This window comes from Mesoplodon bidens (genome assembly GCF_964165515.1).
Source record: "Mesoplodon bidens genome assembly, chromosome: 11".
In the NCBI taxonomy this organism is placed as follows: Eukaryota; Metazoa; Chordata; class Mammalia; order Artiodactyla; family Ziphiidae; genus Mesoplodon; species Mesoplodon bidens.
Window position 1 is genome coordinate 34,288,969 of NC_138167.1, and position 18,234 is coordinate 34,307,202.

Sequence of the window (18,234 nt, forward strand, 5' to 3'; positions counted from 1 at the left end):
CAAAACACATATTTTTGATTGCATCATGCAAAAGCTGAGCTTGTTGCATCTCACCTACAAAGCTTCAAGTTTCTTTGAAGGTTGGCTTTATTTTATTTATTTGCAAAAAAGTATGTAAAAACGTGTTCCTTTCTATCAAAAGCCTTTTACAAAAATAGTTTTGACTAGGGTTAGCTGCAGTCTGAACTATTTCAAACATTGACAAAAATGAATGCTGCAAGTAACAAGTTCATTCCTTTTGAAGTCTGGAGGTAGGTCTTTGCAAGTCAATTAGTCCATTTCCTTAAACAATTCATGTGAGGTACAAACTTGGAGGGTGATATTTAAACATTACAGTCAAATTTTGTGTGATGTGTAGTGTAAGGAGGAAAAATATCCTTAAGAACCTAGGAGCGACTTGGTTAAAAAAAATTCAAGTTAATGTGGAAAATCTAGCAGAGAAGCTGAAACAAGTATTTGTAAATTTTAATTAAAAAAAAACCATAGAAAAATACATAGCCATGCTGAAACACAGTAAGGAGACTGCTTCTTTAACTGTAACTAAGTGTACAAAAAGAACTGTAGATGATTAGCATCATCTACCCATTACTTTTCTTTTTCTTGCATTGCTTGTGTATAGCAGCATGTAGTAAGTACTAAACTGTAAATTAACTGTAACATTCAGAGGTAGTATTGAGCAGTGGGATGTATTGCATCTCTGGCTAAAAGTGCAGTTTGAGTGAAGAGATGGTGAGCTGAAATCAAGGTAAAGCACCTCAGCCAACCATCCTATGTCAAAACGTATTACTTGAAGTAACACATAAGCTTCATTTGAGGTAAGTGGTATTCAGGTCTTTCACAGAAACTGATACACAATGGAGAGAGAGAGAGAGAGCCTGCTTTTTTGTTGTCGTTGTCCTTTAAATTGTAGTATAAACTATAGCAAAAGAAATTTGGATTTCGCCCCTCCCACCTCATAATCCAGGTGAGTTCATCATGCGTTATTCTGTTGTACCTTTTCATTAAATTACAGAGAGGATAATTTTACTTGTCTAGGTTCCTTAAAATGCTTTGAGGCTGACAAGTGTGATTTATTGCTAAATGGCACTTGGCTCTGTAGGAAGTAGATTCTACCCGGATGAGGGTTCCTGAAAAAAAAAATGAGGGCCGTGAGTAAATTTATTACTCCTGCTGATATGTGTGGCATCCATAAATAAAGGAGTTGGCAATCTGAGTTTGCTTACTTCCCTTTTTGAAAAGTGAACATCACCTTTTCTGGTTTGTTAAGCTGGATGAAAGGATACATCAGCATTTCGTCTCATTTAGAAATAAAAGTAAAAATTAAAAAAAAATCATCAAGTAAGTGTCTACAAGGTTATATGAAAAAGAGAGAAGTAGTATCTAGTCCTATCTTTGGTGTTCTAAACAGAAGCTTCACTACTGCGAGTGGGTTGGGTGGTGTCTGAGGCAGCCAGTGTTTCCCACCGCGCCTCTCCTAGCGGAATGCCCAGCGTCACACGGGTGACATGTTTCTGGTTTGGATGCAGTGCAGTGATTGACTAAACCCGATTCAGAGGTTCTTCTCACCCACCCACTCCTGCTTATCAGATCCACAAACTATTAGTAGGTTAAGGAAAAAGAGAACAGTAATTAAAAGTTGCATTGTTAAACTGTGTCCCCTGTGTTTACAGCAGTTTTTCACTAAACCTGGGACCGTGAAGGGATTACAAAGAAGGTGATTAATATAGTCCTTTTTAAGGTTACGTGACTTCTCCCCCCACCCCCGCCCCTCCCCCGCCCCGCCCCGCCCCCTAACCCCAGATGAAAGTGGAAAGACCATGGCGACAGAGAGTAAGTGGTCACTGCAGTGTCTTCTCCCTTCAAAAGATCCAACTGCTGCTGAGGTAGAAATTGAATGCTGGCGCCCCCTAATCCTCTTCCGCAGACTCTTGTGAGGATGTCTCTTCAGTCTCCTCCTGGAACACACAAAGGGCACAACCATTACACTGTGTGGGCTGTTCAGACAAACAGTTCAGAGGTGACCTGTTTCCACAGCACATTATGCTGGCTTCAAAAGAGGATGCGGATGATTGGCAAGCCCCCTCGTTCCCAGGGCTTCTTAAACCGTAATTGAGGAATCAAGGTGTTGTTTTTTCCCAGAGCAGTCATTAGCCACTGTTGACTTAAGGCTTGACATCATGGCGGCTGCTCAGCAAATTCAATTGTCTGCCGTCCAGAGAATGTCAGGCCCGTGTGAGCTTACTCACCAATCAGAGAGAAAAAGAAATGGATAAATTTTTACCGACAGCATGCCAGTCATCAGTTTTATAAACCAGCAAATCAAGTGAAGGGGATCTGTTCTTAAGGGACAAAGAAAACACGTCCTGCAGATATTGGTAATCATAGCTGATGCTCTTAGGGACTGGCTGTTATTATCCCATTTTACAGGTGAGAAAATCAAGGCCCAGTAAGTCGTATACCCGAAGTCGCAGAGCAAGTCGAGCCAGGCTTTGGGCAGAGTCAGACGGGTGTTGGCAGCTGTGTGTAACCAGGATGCCACTGCCACATACCAGAGGCAGCGTGAGGGCAGAATCGAGCCTGAGAAAGGGCTGCAAGAGCTGACGACTCACTTCCTTTCCAAATGGATTTCCTCCTTCTTGTATTTATTAAAGCGCATTTTAAGACAATGACCAGAGTTTGGCATTAACTGCTCAATCTCAATACTAAATCCACACTGACCAAACATTTAATGGTGGTTTGGCCAAGCAGAGAAAATCTAATATATATGTTTTTGCAGGGCCTCCTCTTCCTATAAATCTAATTTCTCCTTCTCTTTTCCTTTTTCTGATTCCGTATGGCTCTGGAATTTGTTGGAATTTCTGCAAGCCGGCTTGAGCTGCAAAGTTCTCTTTCCTTCTGCTTATTTAACAAACGTGCAGTACCTTTCAGGACATGGGTGGTAAAGCGGAGACAATAAACATTTCTGATAGAAGCGTCTTTAGTGAGAGGATGATTTTTATCAAATGCTGTACATTGTCTCATAAGACGGCATGTGAAAAAGATCTGGGAGAAGAGGTAAACATTCACTCCTGCAGCAAACTTTAAGAATGTCCAGCTTAAAACAGCTTATAACAGTCTTCATACTTTAATAGATTTGATTTTCCACATGGCTTCATTTTGTCTGGGTGGCTAACTGACACAATTTATACCTCTCTTCCTTTCCCAGGTCACTACAGTACACCATTCAGTAAAGCATGCCTTAAAGCTTGTCTGCATTGTATGACCAAACTTCCATTCATTAGTGTTTGAAACACTTCAGCTGTGAAGGAACTCCTAAATGCTACCATGTGTGACGCTTTTGCGTAAAAGCAGCAAACGGGAGGGAAAAAAACCCACATGAACAGGCACTCACATGCTCACATGAATGTGCGCACACGGACGGACGGACACACACACACTCTCTCTCTCTCTCTCTCTCTCTCTCTCTATATATATATATATATATATATATATATATATATATATATATATATATATATATATCCTGGGCTTTAACCATAGGCCACTGCTTACTGCAAACCCTTTGCAAAAGGTTTCAAACGTTCTCTTCCCCCAAGACTGAAGGAGCTGTAAATCCTGGGAATAAACACACACACAAATGAATGGATTACAGCTTAAAAAATATAACCACGGCAGCATCAAGTCATGAGGTTTCACACCGGTTTTGTTTAGTCTGCTTTGGGTCGTGTGGGAAACGTGGAACGTTTGAAGCTACCCCGCATCTGCTCCCAACCCCCAAACGGCAGCCTTCACATATTTAGGCAGCATGTTTATACCTCTTGACAGGCAACAGGCCATGACCCTGAGTTTCTCTATGGAGTCCCGGCCACAAAGGAGGATGTAGCAGGATCAAAGCCACGGACGGACGTGAGAGAGACAAGCCAAGGTTCAGCTGCCCTCTGACCTTGTTTTTTCACTTAATATTTAAATTCCAGAAAGTCATTAAGCTGTTCGGCAGATACACTCTTCACCGTCCCCAAATGACTCACTTCTCATTATGACAGGAGGTGTAGACTTAGGTAACTACCCTGAAACAGACCACAGATTACACGCCGGCAGATATATGTGATCCTTTCTTCTCCTGGTTAACAAATTAATAGAACGCAGTCAAGCTGGAAACCTCCCTGGATGGAGCTGTAATTATTCCATTTCTAACTGCTCGATTTTCCTAGACTATCTGGAAACCAAAGTACTTCCAAATCCGGAAGGAAATCGAATTTTCAGGCCACGAACTTACAAAGACCTTGTAGTAGATGGAATGTGATCAGCTTTTCAAAACCTTCCCAGAAACTTTGCTTGATTTGAGCTCTTGAAGCTCCTGATATGTAAGTGGTTTATTCAAATCCCTTAGACACAACTCAGCTGAAAATGATGGTCCCTCATCCTCATATTGTTTCCTTTACTTAACGGTTCTTAACACAACATGGAGGGTTGTTTTATTTCCACCAACACTGAAATGCTCCTACTAGTAGCTGTCAGTTAGTAATGGGTACATAACTAGGATGTCAAGGGTGGGAGCCTCACTCCGTCAAACTTTTGGAGGTCATGCAGCTCTCACACGCTCAGAACGGTGTTTGGCTCTTTCTCAATGTTTGGCTCTTGGGGAGCTCTCTCTTCCTGGCATAGCCCTGACTGGCCATCCTCCAGAGGACGGCATGGCTGCCAAGTGGATGAGGTTGGCGGGGCACGTGGCACCTCTCACCTCTGCAAGACCCAGTTCTCACCTTCCCAGTGACTTGGCCTTTTGCTACATGTATGGTTGCTGTGACCAAAGTGTGCGTGTAATTAAGAGAAGAAAAACCCTCTTCGTTTTTTTGTTTTGGTTCCACAATTCATTTACTGAATTGGGGCAGGTGCCTTGACAGCAGATTGCGAGATAAGGCGGGGAGAGAAGAGTTCTTGCTTTTCCCTCCCAGGAGCCATGTGGGTCATGGATGCATGAAGATGGAGTCGGGAAATCCATGTTCAGCTGCCCTGTCACGGCTGACCAGACTTCACACAGGGCCCTTCTGCGGTGCAAAGAGTGGACAGGACCCGGTGACGAAGGAAATAAGCAGCAGGTTCTGAGGTCCCCCAGGGATCTTACTCTCACAGCAGAGTAGTTGGTAGGGACCCTTGAGATTCAATCCTTCTCAGTTAACTTAGAAGACACTGCCATTACTGCAGGCGATAGCCTGCAACTTGAGATATTTATTTAAATTGCTTCATGTTCGCAACATACGCCCAAAGGATCTTTGAGCTTGGGTAGCCCCCCAAGAGCAGCTCTGAGGCACTAAGGGGGTGGAGAGACCGTAGCCAAGCATTCTCCACATCTCATTAGGCGCTGGCTGGTGAGATGGGAAGGCCAAGCAGCCACAGGCTTACCGTTGGAATGGGGCTTCACGAATGTAGGATAAAAGGACTTTTCAAAGTGAAAGTGCACAGTGACATTTTTATGAGTACCAGCCACTAAGGCCTCTAAATACAGAACAGCCCCCAGCCATCTGCTCAGTTACCTTACAAAGACCACTGAGGCTGTACCACACTGGGGTGAAATGCGGATTTTTTGGCAGAAAACTGAAGAGAAGGAAAAGAAAATGGGCAGAGTTGGAGAACTATATTTTTATTACGACTACTGGAAAAATTGCACTCATTTTGCCTTAGTCTTTCTTTTGTTCCCCCAAAAAAGGAATTTAATAAGTCTAACTCTTTCATTGCTTTCATTACGCTTGTGGAAGAAAACCCCCACTGAAACCTAGATATATAGTTTGCACCTATCTCCATCCTTTTAATGTGGTTCAGCACAATGCATGTGGTGTACACCCTTGGGTACACTTCTGCTAACTTATTCAAAAGGAGGAAGAAGACATCCCAATATCCACCCTGATCCCCTAACGTTGGATGGAATTTTTCAATGTCTTAGGCATTTAACCATAGATGTTACCACATAGGCACGGGTGAGGGTGTGCGCTAGAGGAAGGTTCAGGGTTTAATGTGACAGCTGAAGCTCTGGGTTTAATTTTCAGATGCAGACTAAACAGCAGATCTGCAGTGGAAAGGAGGCCAGCGAATTTTAAATGGAACCGAGAAGTGGAAATACTCTCCCCGCAAACCTTAGGAGTGCTGTCACCATGATGCCCCTCTTTGTGTGTATAAGGAGGGCAAAGTCATAGACATCCACGCCAGCTTTAATAAATCCTTATTTTTTCCCCTTGGTTGCAAAGAATTCTGTAACTCTCTTATCATAAAATGCTGCAGGCTACAAATACATCTGTAATTTAAGCTGTCGTGCCAGTAAACCTACCAACACCTGGTAATTTAGAAAGTGTAGTTATGGTTTAATGACATTCTTTTTGTCATCTTAGTATGTCCAGTTCCTTAAGCACTTGGAATGCCACACTCACGAGTGTTTCATGTTCGTCGTGACTATCTCAAGCCAATCCCGCCGGAACAGAAATAATGGGCTCTCCTCAGCAGCAGTGACCAGAAACAAGTTTTCAAGTTCCATCTGCAGCTAAGTGACCCTCAAGACCACAGAGCGGACTCTTTCTATGTCTGGGTCAGATATTTTAATTTTAAATTGGATTGGGGCTGTTTAATTGAATGGAAAGTGATTATTTCCTCCAACTAGGAAAACTTTATATCGCATTAAAAAAAAAACATATCCACTGGAACCTACATAAACCCTATGATCAGGCAAGTGCAAGGGATTCTGGTAGAAACGGTAGGGGGTAAATATGTTTTTCAAAAGGAGACTTTAGAAGTTGGGATATTTACGGTATTTGTACCTGATTTTTTTTTTTTAAATTTTAGTTTTATGTATTGGGTTGGCCAAAAAGTTCACCCAGGTTTTTCATAAGATGGTATGGGAAAAACCCGAACAAACTTTTTGGCCAACCCAATATATACAAATATACAAGCATCTACCTTGCATGTGCTACCATCAATGTAATAAAGCCAGTATAAGGTCTTGTCGGGGGATATTTGAAGTAAAGAAGGTTGATCCTAGATGTCACTGACCACAGGCACCAACCCTGGCATTTGTGTATAACTTGTGCCTTATTCTCACTGTGTCAGACCGGTAATGAGAATACTCATCTCTGCCCAGCAGGGTGTGAGAAAAAATGTGACAACCAAATGGGAAAACTTTGAAAAAAAGAGTAAAAATCCTGTAAGACTACAGTGTGGAGCTATGATGATTAATTATAGCTACTCATTCTGTGTGTCTTTCTTTACCTGTGATTCAGTGATAGATTGTTGAGAAAGAAAGGAAAAAAAAACCCTATTATTAAACAATGCCTCCTAAATAAAACAAAATAAGACATCTTAGATTTGTAAAATACACTCCTGTTTGTCTTATTCATGCCTCTGGTCAGAGTTCCATCACTGAAAATATTGTAAACAGAGGTAATATTTATCCCTGGGATACTACGAATTTCTTTCCTGGGATGAAAGGCTATTTAAAACTATCTTCAGGAGGGAGTCACATTTTTCAGATAGGGAATTCATTTTATGTATAAACTAACTGCAAGTTTCAGGATCCTGGAAGTCACGATTTCTGAGGATCACAAGCTTGATCAATTTTCCATGCCAGATCTAATTCGTACTGAGGAGTCTCATGTTTAAAAAATAGCTAAGGACGCAGCAAAAAGATTTTCGCATGAAGGAAGCACTCAGAAGAAGGAAATTTATTTCAACATTTCCAAAATTGTTGAGGAATGTTCTTCCTTTTATGCAGAGTAGTTTTAAATAAAAGTGGATAGATTAAAGGCTGCTTAGTGGTTATATTCTGGATATGTTTATTAATGGCACAGATTAGGAGATCCTTTACTCTTTGCTTTCCATGTGTAAAAAATTTTTCATAAGTTGTATTTGTTGCCAGGGAACAGGACATTTCTGGATTTTAATCATTATTGCACCAAACATTTTTCATTATCCTGAGATAGGACTTTTGAATAAGATTATGAAAATATCAGTAATAATACTAAGCTAACAAATAATTCTTCAATAAGACATTTCAGTGTCCAGCAAACATGCTCTGAAGGTACAGAAAGTTTCTTGGATAAAGCAACATATTTCTATTCAAACATTAAGGAATTTCTTAGAAAGGCCATGTTTTAAATCCAGTTACTATTTATTCATATTAATTTTGGTCAGCAAGTTTGGATAATAAGAAGAAAGCTTACATATTGAATAAATAATTGTTTTTTATCCAGTTCACATCAAAATGCACAGGAAAAGCATTCTGCAATATGCATAGAAAAGCAGGCAGACATGGCCATTTTGTTTTTAGCCTAATCCACAGGCTTTACCACACAGTTAAAAACAATCACACTTAAAAAAAAAAAAAACAAACTCCTATAGGAAATCTGTCAAGTCCAGAAATACTATATTTTGCCTTTTGGAGTTTTATATCTTGCCCCAAATTGAGTGATGTTCTTTCACTTCCGTTAGAAGTTTATGTCATCTCTGTAAGACATTCCCTGCCAAGAAACAGCTGACTTCATCTTGCCAATATTCCTTTATTACAACTAAGCTAATGACTTCATATGTTTACGGTTAATAATCATTTTGATATGCTTCCTCTGCCCTACGCCTGTGCTGCTATATCCTTGAGCTACTTTATTATAGGGGTTAAATGTTGCTTTCTACTTGGCTTTCCCCTTCCCTTGACCTTTGCAATGTCAGAGGTCAGAGGTTAAATCAAAAAGTATTTCCTATACAACAAAACAGTCCCACTCAGGGCAGGCTTTGATATAATTCTTCATGTTTTGCCAGTTGGTACCAAACATTTACTGGCCCACAAAATGTTTTACCAGATTGAAAGGGCGTAAGTTGGAAAACAACTAAATCAGTACTCTTTATGACTTAAGCGGTATAAATCACTATTCTCCCTGAGTGAGTAGAGAGTGCCTCTTTTCTTCAAGTCTGATTTATGATGAACTATTGACTGTACTGGCCAAGATACCATGTACAGGATGAGTGTGAGAGTGAGAACTCTCCCTTCTTCCTCCTTCCTCCCTTGTATGTCTAGACTGAAAGCCCCCAGGAAAAATGCTGTCTTTGAGAACAAGATGTTGACTGCAATTCATCAACCTGCTTGTCCCAAAAATGAAATCTCTCATTTTGCTCTAAACAATGTTTAGGTTGTCTGAAATATAAACATCCTTAAAACTGCCCTTGAAGTCTCTGTAAAAACATTCAGCTTTTTTTTTTTTTAAGGGGGGAAAATCCCATGATAACCAAGGCTTACTGAGATTTCTTTGCCCCCATACACACCACCCACAGAAGATGTTACTCCCAGGTAAAAGCTCTATTTTGAAACAGAAAGCTTTGTTTCCAGTCTTTTAGAAACTGAAAACTTTCCAGTTCTCTCACTGGGAAGTTGAAAAGGAGCAGGTTTCTACCTGTCTTAATTGCTAGAGGTGTAGCTTGCCAGGGCTGTACAACAATGAGGAAATTGGGTTGAAAGGAAGGAGAACTTAGGATTTTTAAAAGCTGTTTTTACCCTTTGGGTAGGGCTCAGGTGAGAAAATATGTCTGAATTATATATAAGGACTCACTTCTAATCTCAGTTTAAAGCCTTAAGAGGGGGAAATCAAGAGACAATAAGATATCTAATAAACCAGCAAGATCTTTTCAGAAGTCTGAGATGGAGTGAGATTTTTTTCTTATCAGAATTAAAACTTGAGAAACAAAGCCCCCTCTATCAATAATAATAACCTGATACACTATGGGATTTCTCTTATAAAAACAACAGCAGCGGAAACAAAACCTACCACTGTTGCCTACTCAAGTTGAGAATGTAATCCATGTGGCTGAGAAATCAACTTTCAAATTGCTAAAAAACTAGGAAATTAGCTAATTTCTTATTTTATCAATTTAAATGAAAATATAGTAGATTTCTCCAGTAAGCTTTGTTTTCACTAGTTTTGGAATTAAAAAAAACAGTTAACGTAAATATTAGAGATCTTCCTCTTTAGATTTTTAAGATTATTAAGGTTTGCAGCTGATGGTACCTGGTGGACTTCCCAGGCACAAACCCCTGCAGTAGGGTTTTCCTTAAATTTTTATTCCTAACAAGATGCATGTACTTATATACACAAATGCACATGAATAAGATTTATCATAATCCTGAATTTGTCTCCTTAGAATGAATTGTGACTTTCTGTAACCCAGTTTCAAGAAGTGGCATCCTTGAAGTTCTGAGGTTTCAGAATTTGATGGCATTAGGATACTTCAGAAGAGAGTCTTTGTACTTCCACACATATGGAATTACATACAAGCCAAGTGATTCTAACTGCTTTAGTCCTAATGATAGGATGTAGCAATCACCATAAAATTTCCCCTAAGTTAAAAAAATCCTTATTTTAAAAAGATGCAGTGAAAACACTTGAGGTCAAAAAGATAGTCGTTTTGAACTAATTAGAATGCTAACATTTTTGAGAATACAAATCTCCGGAAATAAAAAACCTAGCATACAAAAATAAGTCAGAATGTAATAATACTCCCTGGAATGTACACAAGTCTCTTCAAAATGTTCTTGGGAGTAAGATAAGATGCATTGTTATTATCCCAGTTCATAGATGGATACATAGGGAACAGAGAGATTGATTCACCCATTGATGGGGCCAGAAAGCAAAACCTAGGTCTCCTTAGACACTGCTGAGTCCTTTTCTTGGGATGTAAAATATTTAATCGTGCTAAAATTTTCACCACCTCAAAACAGGACCTGAATGTAACCCTTCAAAGTAGTGTTGATGAAGAAAGGATATGAGCCTGAGTTAATCCAGACTGCTACATGGAAAAGCCATCTGGGAGGGTATTTTGAAAGAAACAGATGGAAAAGGAAGAGATTCTTTTGAATGTGATGTAAAATTTACATTATCCTCCATGAACTTCTGTGTAGTCCCCATGTTTATATAATTCATCACTGTGTCCTTAGACAATATAGATTAGGAAGTCCAATGAGCTCATGTTCTTTTTTCTGAGTCTGAACTCTCCTTTCAAGGGCAAATCTGGAGCAGGGTCTGTAGGTCTGTAACACAGCCAGATTGATCAGCGAGGACCAACCCAATCCATCTGTGGTTTCTTTGATATGCCTGATTCTCTTAGGACAAAAATTTATGATGTCACATCATTTCTTGGTATATTACTGCCCAATTTGCAGTCAGTTGCAGCCACATTGATAATCTCCACCAATGATTTATCTGTCTCTGCCTCTTTACTTTTGAATATGCCATTCATCTCATCTGTAACATCTTCCTTTCTTTCCCTAATCTATGTCTTTATTTTCTCTTCTGTAGCTAAACAACAACAACAAAATTGAAACTCTTCTGGGGATCATCCCTTTAAGCAACACATGGCATTCCACTCATTCATCTGTATCCCATTGTGCGTCATATAGATTGATATTCTGTGCTCATTTGCTCAACAAATGTGCAAATGTCTTCTCATGTGTGTTCACTGAGTATCTTTATCCCTGGCTCTACATTAGACTCACTTGAGGAGTTCATAAAAAATACTAATGCTTGGGTTTCCAGACCAAATAATCAGAATCACTGAAGGGTGGGGCTAGTGGTGTGTAGGTAAATGTTCAACAACTTGCTCTCCAGTAAAAAAAAAAGTCCTGATTTGTAGTATTTTCCAATTTCCATGGTGTAAATACTCCTACCATAGTGGATTTCAAGTTACCTACTTGACATCAGTAAATACAGAATTTGGAAGAGATACTCACAGCTGCCTCACAAGGGCTGGTTCCAGCACATACCACTGGGTAGGGTTCAGAATGTACACACACACACACACACACACGCACACACGCACACACACACGCACACACGCACAGAGCTGTCAGTCAATTCAGCATCTGTGGGGGATTGGTTCCAGGACCCACCACAGATACCAAAATCATCACTGGGTAGGGTCCATACACACGCACGCGCACAGACACACACACACACACACACACACACACACAGTTGTCTGTCCTTCAGTATCCGAGGGGCATTGGTTCCAGGACCTTCCTCAGATACCAAACTCTTCAGACTCAAGTCTCACAGTTGGCCTTTACTCCATATCCGTGATTTTTCATTCACCAATTCAACCAACTATTAATCGATCGTGTAGTACTGTAGTATTTATTGAAAAAATCCACGTATAAGTTGACCATCACAGTTCAAACCCATGCTGTTCAAGGGTCAACTGTATATGGCATATAATATACAACTGTATATATATATATATGTATATGTGTATATATATATATATATATAATTACATTTATATTATCTGTAGGTGATTCTCATATGTAGCCAAGGGTAAGAACCTCTGAACCAGACTACACATTTCTCAGATGCATGTGACTAAGTTTTCATTTGCCTTATCTTCCCTAAACCCCAAGAACAGAGACTGAATCAAAGTTGTTAACAGACCACGTAAGGTTATTAATCTACTGTTCACAGCCCACGATGCAACAGCGAACACTGCAGTCTCCTTTGACCACAATGCACAGATTTATAAATTCATTTGCTCTTTTTAAAAAAAATCCCTTACTGATTTCCTTACTGATGAAGGATGAGAGGCTAAATATATTTGGGATCTCCTACTTAAAAATGTCAAGTTTGGTTTATATTTTGTTTTGTTTAATATTGCATAGAAACACTTGAACACAGTGTACTTATTTTTAGTGCCCCCAACACTCTTGGCTTTTGGGAAAGGGAACAGCTATGAGGATGATTTTTTTTCATGGCAACTCTGTTTTTATTCTATTTAAAGCACATGTGTAATTATTCAGATGCATTTCCCCTGTGTGCTTTTATATCTGTTTAGAAGCTTCATTTCTCTTTCAAGCTGCATTTGTAAAGAATAGTAGACACAGGAGATTGTCTGAATGGTCTTTCCCAGGCAAGGCAACATTGTCCCAAGAGAACAGGGTGCAAGGTACAGTTTTAGAGACCTCTAAGGAAAAGATCCCATGGATAACTTAAATTATATGAAAGATCTACAAAGAACTTGGTAACCCATGACACTGCTTAATAACTTACTTCGGCAGGTTCTGCATGATGCACCTAGAACTCCTGGGCATCTCTTTCAACCCAGAAAGGGAGAACAGCAAGATATTTTCATATTTTAATAAAGCTCACGTACTTAGCAATCATGGTTAATTTATTCTTCAAGATATACTTCCTCAATAAGCATGATTCTTATGCTTCTATGTACAGATTATAGTTGGGACAAGGAACTCCAGGCATACGGAACAAGAGAAGTAAAGCTGGTTCCTAATTTTGATGTTGCCAAAGACGTCAGAGACTGTGATTCAGCCTAACTGAAGTGAGACCTGAGAGTTCATCAACAGCAAAATTAGTATGACCATTTCCCAATTTCCCAGTCTTCTTTGGGAGTGTTTTGGGATCACCAAATGTTATGGAATAATTCAATGAATAGATATGTTTCCTGTCATGGATCATGATATATTTTGTGGCTAAGAAGTCCTGTATCAGGTCAACGGAATATGGATAGTGAGATGGAAAGGACAAAACTTGATGTTTAAGAGTTGGCAAAACACATGATAAGATTAAGTATTTGTTTTATATGAGGCACTAAAAGGTTTTATTTTTTAAAGTATTTTTATTTATTCTGTATACTTCAGGCCTTGATCTTTTAGAATTTCTAAAAATCTCAGTCTACGTATTCTTGACTTTGTCTGAAGGATACAACCAATTTTCAAGAATACTACAATGCTGACATAAGGCTAGAAAAATACTAATTAAAGGTTTAATTTGGGGTCATATTTTTTTCACTATTTATATTAACTGGGGGAAAAAAAGCACAATGACCATCTCTTACCTGAGCAGGCTTCTTCTGAACAACTTGTTGAGGCTAAGAAAGAAAGAAAAGAACTGTTATAATTTAAAAGGAAACACACATAATGAAAATAATCAAGTATACAGGTTTTAAACATAGACACTTGTCTGCAAAGACAAAAATTTCTAGGTGCAGATGGTTTATTTCAGGTTAAAGGGTGTTTATTCATTATCTTCACATGTTAAAGAAATACAATGCAGGTTATCTCCATTAACACAATTCCCAACTAAGGTCTGCAATACATACCAATTACATCAAAATAAACTTGCTCTTCTATTCACTTTGTTTTAGCCTGTATATCACAAAACTTAGGAAGTGAAAGGGCCTAATTTATTAATATTTTGTTTTTTTAAAAAAACAGCTTTACTGAGATATAATTTATATTCCATAAAATTCACCCATATGAAGTGTATACGTCAAAGTATTTTAGTATATTCAGAGGATAGTACAAGCATCACCACAATCTAATTTTAGAACAATTTCACCTCTTGTGAAAGACCCCATATCCATTATCACCCACTCCCCACTCCCTCCTGCTTCCCTAGCCAACCTCCCATCCCTAACCAATCACTAATCTACTTTCTTTCTCTATAAATGTGCCTATTCTGGACATGTCATGTAAATATATGGTCTTTTGTATCTTTTTAAATCATATAATATATGGGCTTCTTTCACTTAGCATAATGTTTTCTAGGATCATTCTGTTATAGCATGCATCAGTAATTCGTTCCTTTTTATGGCCAAATAATATTCCATTGTATGGATATGCTACATTTTGTTTACCCATCCATCAGTTCATGAACATCTGGGTTGTTTCCAACTTTTGGCTATCATGAATAATGCTGTTATGAAGCTTCATGTATAAGAAAACTTCATGTATAAGTTTTAGTGTGTACATGTTTTCATATCCCTTAGGTACATAGCTAGGAGTGGCATTTCTGGATCACAGAGGTAACTGTACATTAAACTTTTTGAGGAGCTGCCAGACAGTTTTTCAAAGCAGCTTCACCATTTTACATTCCCATCAGCAATGTATGAGGATTCCAATTTCTCCCCATATGTGCCAACACTTGTTATTGTCTGTCTTTTTAATGATAGACATCCTACTGGGTGTGAAGGTGAATGTCATTGTGGTTCCGATTTGAATATTCCTAATGGCTAGTGATGTTGAATATCTTTTCATGTACTTTCTGGCCATTGGTATATCTTCTTTAGAGAAATGTCTATTCAAATCTTTTCAAAATGTATTTGGCTTTTCATTATTGAGTTATAAGAGTTCTTTATATGTTCTGGATACAAATCCCTTATCAGAATATGATTTGCAAGTATTTTTTTCCATTCTGTGGGTTTGTTCACTTTCTTGATGTTACCATTTGCAGAATATTTTGTTACACTTATATCTGTGGATCTTTATCATCTATATGTATTTAATTCTGGATGTAGTGCAAAACTCCCCTCTTTTGAGTAAAATACCTGAGGAAACTTTTTTCTACTCAGCCTACATTAACTGTCCAATATTTAGAGTATTAGAAAAATATTTAAGTTATTCTTTGGTGTTGTAAAAGGTGGATCTGAAGCCCAAGTTTCTTAATGGATTACTTCCAGTACTCACTCTCATGTCTGAATATAAGCCTCCTTTATTCTATCTACACATCCCTGAGATTTGCAAATACAACGGAACCACTTTGATGTGGGCAGTGACATGCTTCTGGGGTACAAATGAAAGAAATAAAATTGTTACAGAAGTCAAGGTAAATTCACTCCATTGTGACGGGGTAGAGCTTCTATTCATTTTCTTTCCTCTCAGAATTTCAGTGATGGTGTGATGTCTTATTGCCACTATAGTAAACGTGTTTTATAAAAATCATCAGAGTTTTTTATTTTTAGATGAACAAGATAAAAATAAAAGAAATGGCAAAATACTTCTGTTTACTGAAAAAAAAAGTTTGAGTTTAAACCACAGTAGAGATGACATTCTAAAAGCCCAGGTTTTGAGATGATGTTTTCTCCAGGTGGAATCCAACCAAGGATGATTAGGACTTCTTGCCTCTTAGGATTCAAATGTGTGTGCTAAGAGAGTATTCATTTCAAAAGAGTCATTTGTAAGAACAGACCACTTTTCTCCCCTCTCTTTTTTCCTGCTGATTACACCTGTACACATGTTTACTCCCAAACCATTTCAAATCCTCACACATCCTCACGCATTCTTGCAGGCTGACTGGTTCCTACTGCTCAGAAGTCCCCCTCCCTTTTTGGCCTAGGAGCCCACATTCATGTGACTCCTCCACACTGTGGGTCTCAATGAAATCCTCTGAAAGGGCTGCCAGCTCACCCAATTTTCCATGAATTAGGTCCTGACACTTCAATGAGGAGAAAGACAATGTCTGAAACCCTGCCAGCCCTGGCTCCCAGCCTAGTTCGTGTCACAGAACTTCTACCAGCTGCCCTTCCACACAGCACTTCATACTTTGCAGACCACCAAACAAACAGACCCTTGAGGACTTTCAATGCTGGTTGGGGTTCTGGCTGCCAGGATGTTTTCCCAGCCTCTGGCACCCAATGGCTCCAGACTGTGCCGAGAACGTTTTCTGTTGTTGTTATTTTGTTTTGCTTTTATTCTTATGAATGGCTTTGGTAGAAAATGCAGATGGAAGCACAATACTACTGCCATTCATAAAGTGGGAAACGAAACAAACTGCTGTCTGGAAATTTTGGGGGACACCAAACAAACTGCAAATCTCTTATCTTCCTTGGGGCATCTGCTAGCTTAGATACCTAGAAACCAGTTGCCCCCCAGGGTTCTTGTCATTAGAAGCACGGTCGACCACTACGTTTTTCTAAGAAAAAATGGATAATATCAACTGTGCACATTAATCTTGAGTGTGGTTAGCAGTATATTTCCCTGCACCTTAATAAATGAGTAATATTTTACACATGCATCTCCCATATAGAAGCTAAAATCCTTTCTATTTTCAACATCTGCCCCTTTGTGACAGGAAGGACCCAGGTCTTGTTATTTTCATTTGCTCACAGGGAAACTAAGGCAGAGGGAATTTAAATAACTTCCATGAGATCATTTTCTAAAGCTGAAACAACCGGGGTCTCCTAATTCTCTTAATCCCCCATATAATACTCTGAGGAAACCCATTCTCAACCTTTTAAAAACAGTCAAATCCGATTCATCCCAGGAGGATAAGCTATACTTCACGGCCTTGGTTTCCACCTCCAGACTCAGTCTTCTCCTTGGGATCTTTCAGGGTTCCCCTCCCCACCTCACTCCTACCACAGCCAGGAAGCCTCATGGTTTCGTCAGCAGGGCTAGCTCTGATTCTCCTAGGCTGCTGATGGAGAGTGAACCCTGGGGGGCAAGAGGCAGGCCTGCAAGGTCCAGCTGTTCCCCCTCCCCGCTTGGAGATTCTGCCTTTATTACCTGCTGTGGAGTGTCTGAGGACATCCCTTTTAAAGGCATGGGTTTCACAACGACTGTTCTACTGAACAGATAGCAAAGCCCTCCAAGCTCCTGATTTAGACACTTTTTTTTTTTAAATTTATTTTTGGCTGTGTTGGGTCTTTGTTGCTGCGCGCGGGCTTTCTCTAGTTGCGGCGAGCTGGGGCTACTCTTTGTTGCGGTGCACGGGGCTTCTCATTGCAGTGGCTTCTCTTGTTGCAGAGCACGGGCTCTAGACACGTGGGCTTCAGTAGTTGTGATGTGCGGGCTCAGTAGTTGTGGCTGTGGGCTCAGTAGCTGTGGCTCGCAGGCTCAGTAGTTGCGGTGTGCGGGCTCTAGAGCACAGGCTCAGAAGTTGTGACGCACGGGCTTAGTTGCCCTGCGGCATGTGGGATCTTCCTGGACCAGGGATCAAACCCGTGTCCCCTGCATTGGCAGGTGGATTCTTAACCACTGTGCCACCAGGGAAGTCCCCTGATTTAGACACTTCTGATGGTTCCATTTCTAGTTACGTCTGTGCAACCGGGGAATTTATACAGTTTAGGCGCTCTGCAGACCTGGCATTCCAACCTTTCCAAGCACTCAGATTTTGAGTTCCTTATAAGATTGTTACACTTTTCAAATAGCTTGTAATGAAAATCTCTCATTCCGCGGTTGCATTTTAACTTCTAAAATCCAATGGGTGGAAGAGAGCTTCCTCCCAGAACAAAAGAACATCAACAACAAAGGACTTTGAGGAAATGCTTTGAATTAATATAATGTTAAAATAAAACTGTGAAGAGAATTAAAAAACCCATCAACTGAATGAATCATGAAAAGATTAAAAAGGGCCCTCTCTAACCACGGGGACTTCAATGTGCAGTTTTCTGCAGGTTAACCCTTATATTGGACTAGCTCAGACA

The 18,234-nt window shown here is 39.6% G+C and overlaps 1 protein-coding gene across 1 annotated transcript in view; it reads right to left on the reverse strand.

Annotated features, from left to right (window-relative positions):
- Positions 1 to 1,801: 1,801 nt before the first annotated feature.
- The window catches only part of HMGA2 (high mobility group AT-hook 2), a 137,311-nt gene continuing 120,878 nt past the window's right edge, over positions 1,802 to 18,234 (reverse strand). Inside the window, exons 4-5 of the mRNA XM_081249007.1 lie at positions 13,867 to 13,899; positions 1,802 to 1,955 (exon numbers count right to left, since the gene is read on the reverse strand). Coding sequence (XP_081105133.1) covers positions 1,908 to 1,955; positions 13,867 to 13,899 — 81 coding nt within the window. The 3' untranslated portion in view covers positions 1,802 to 1,907. The remainder of the gene's footprint in view (positions 1,956 to 13,866; positions 13,900 to 18,234) is intronic.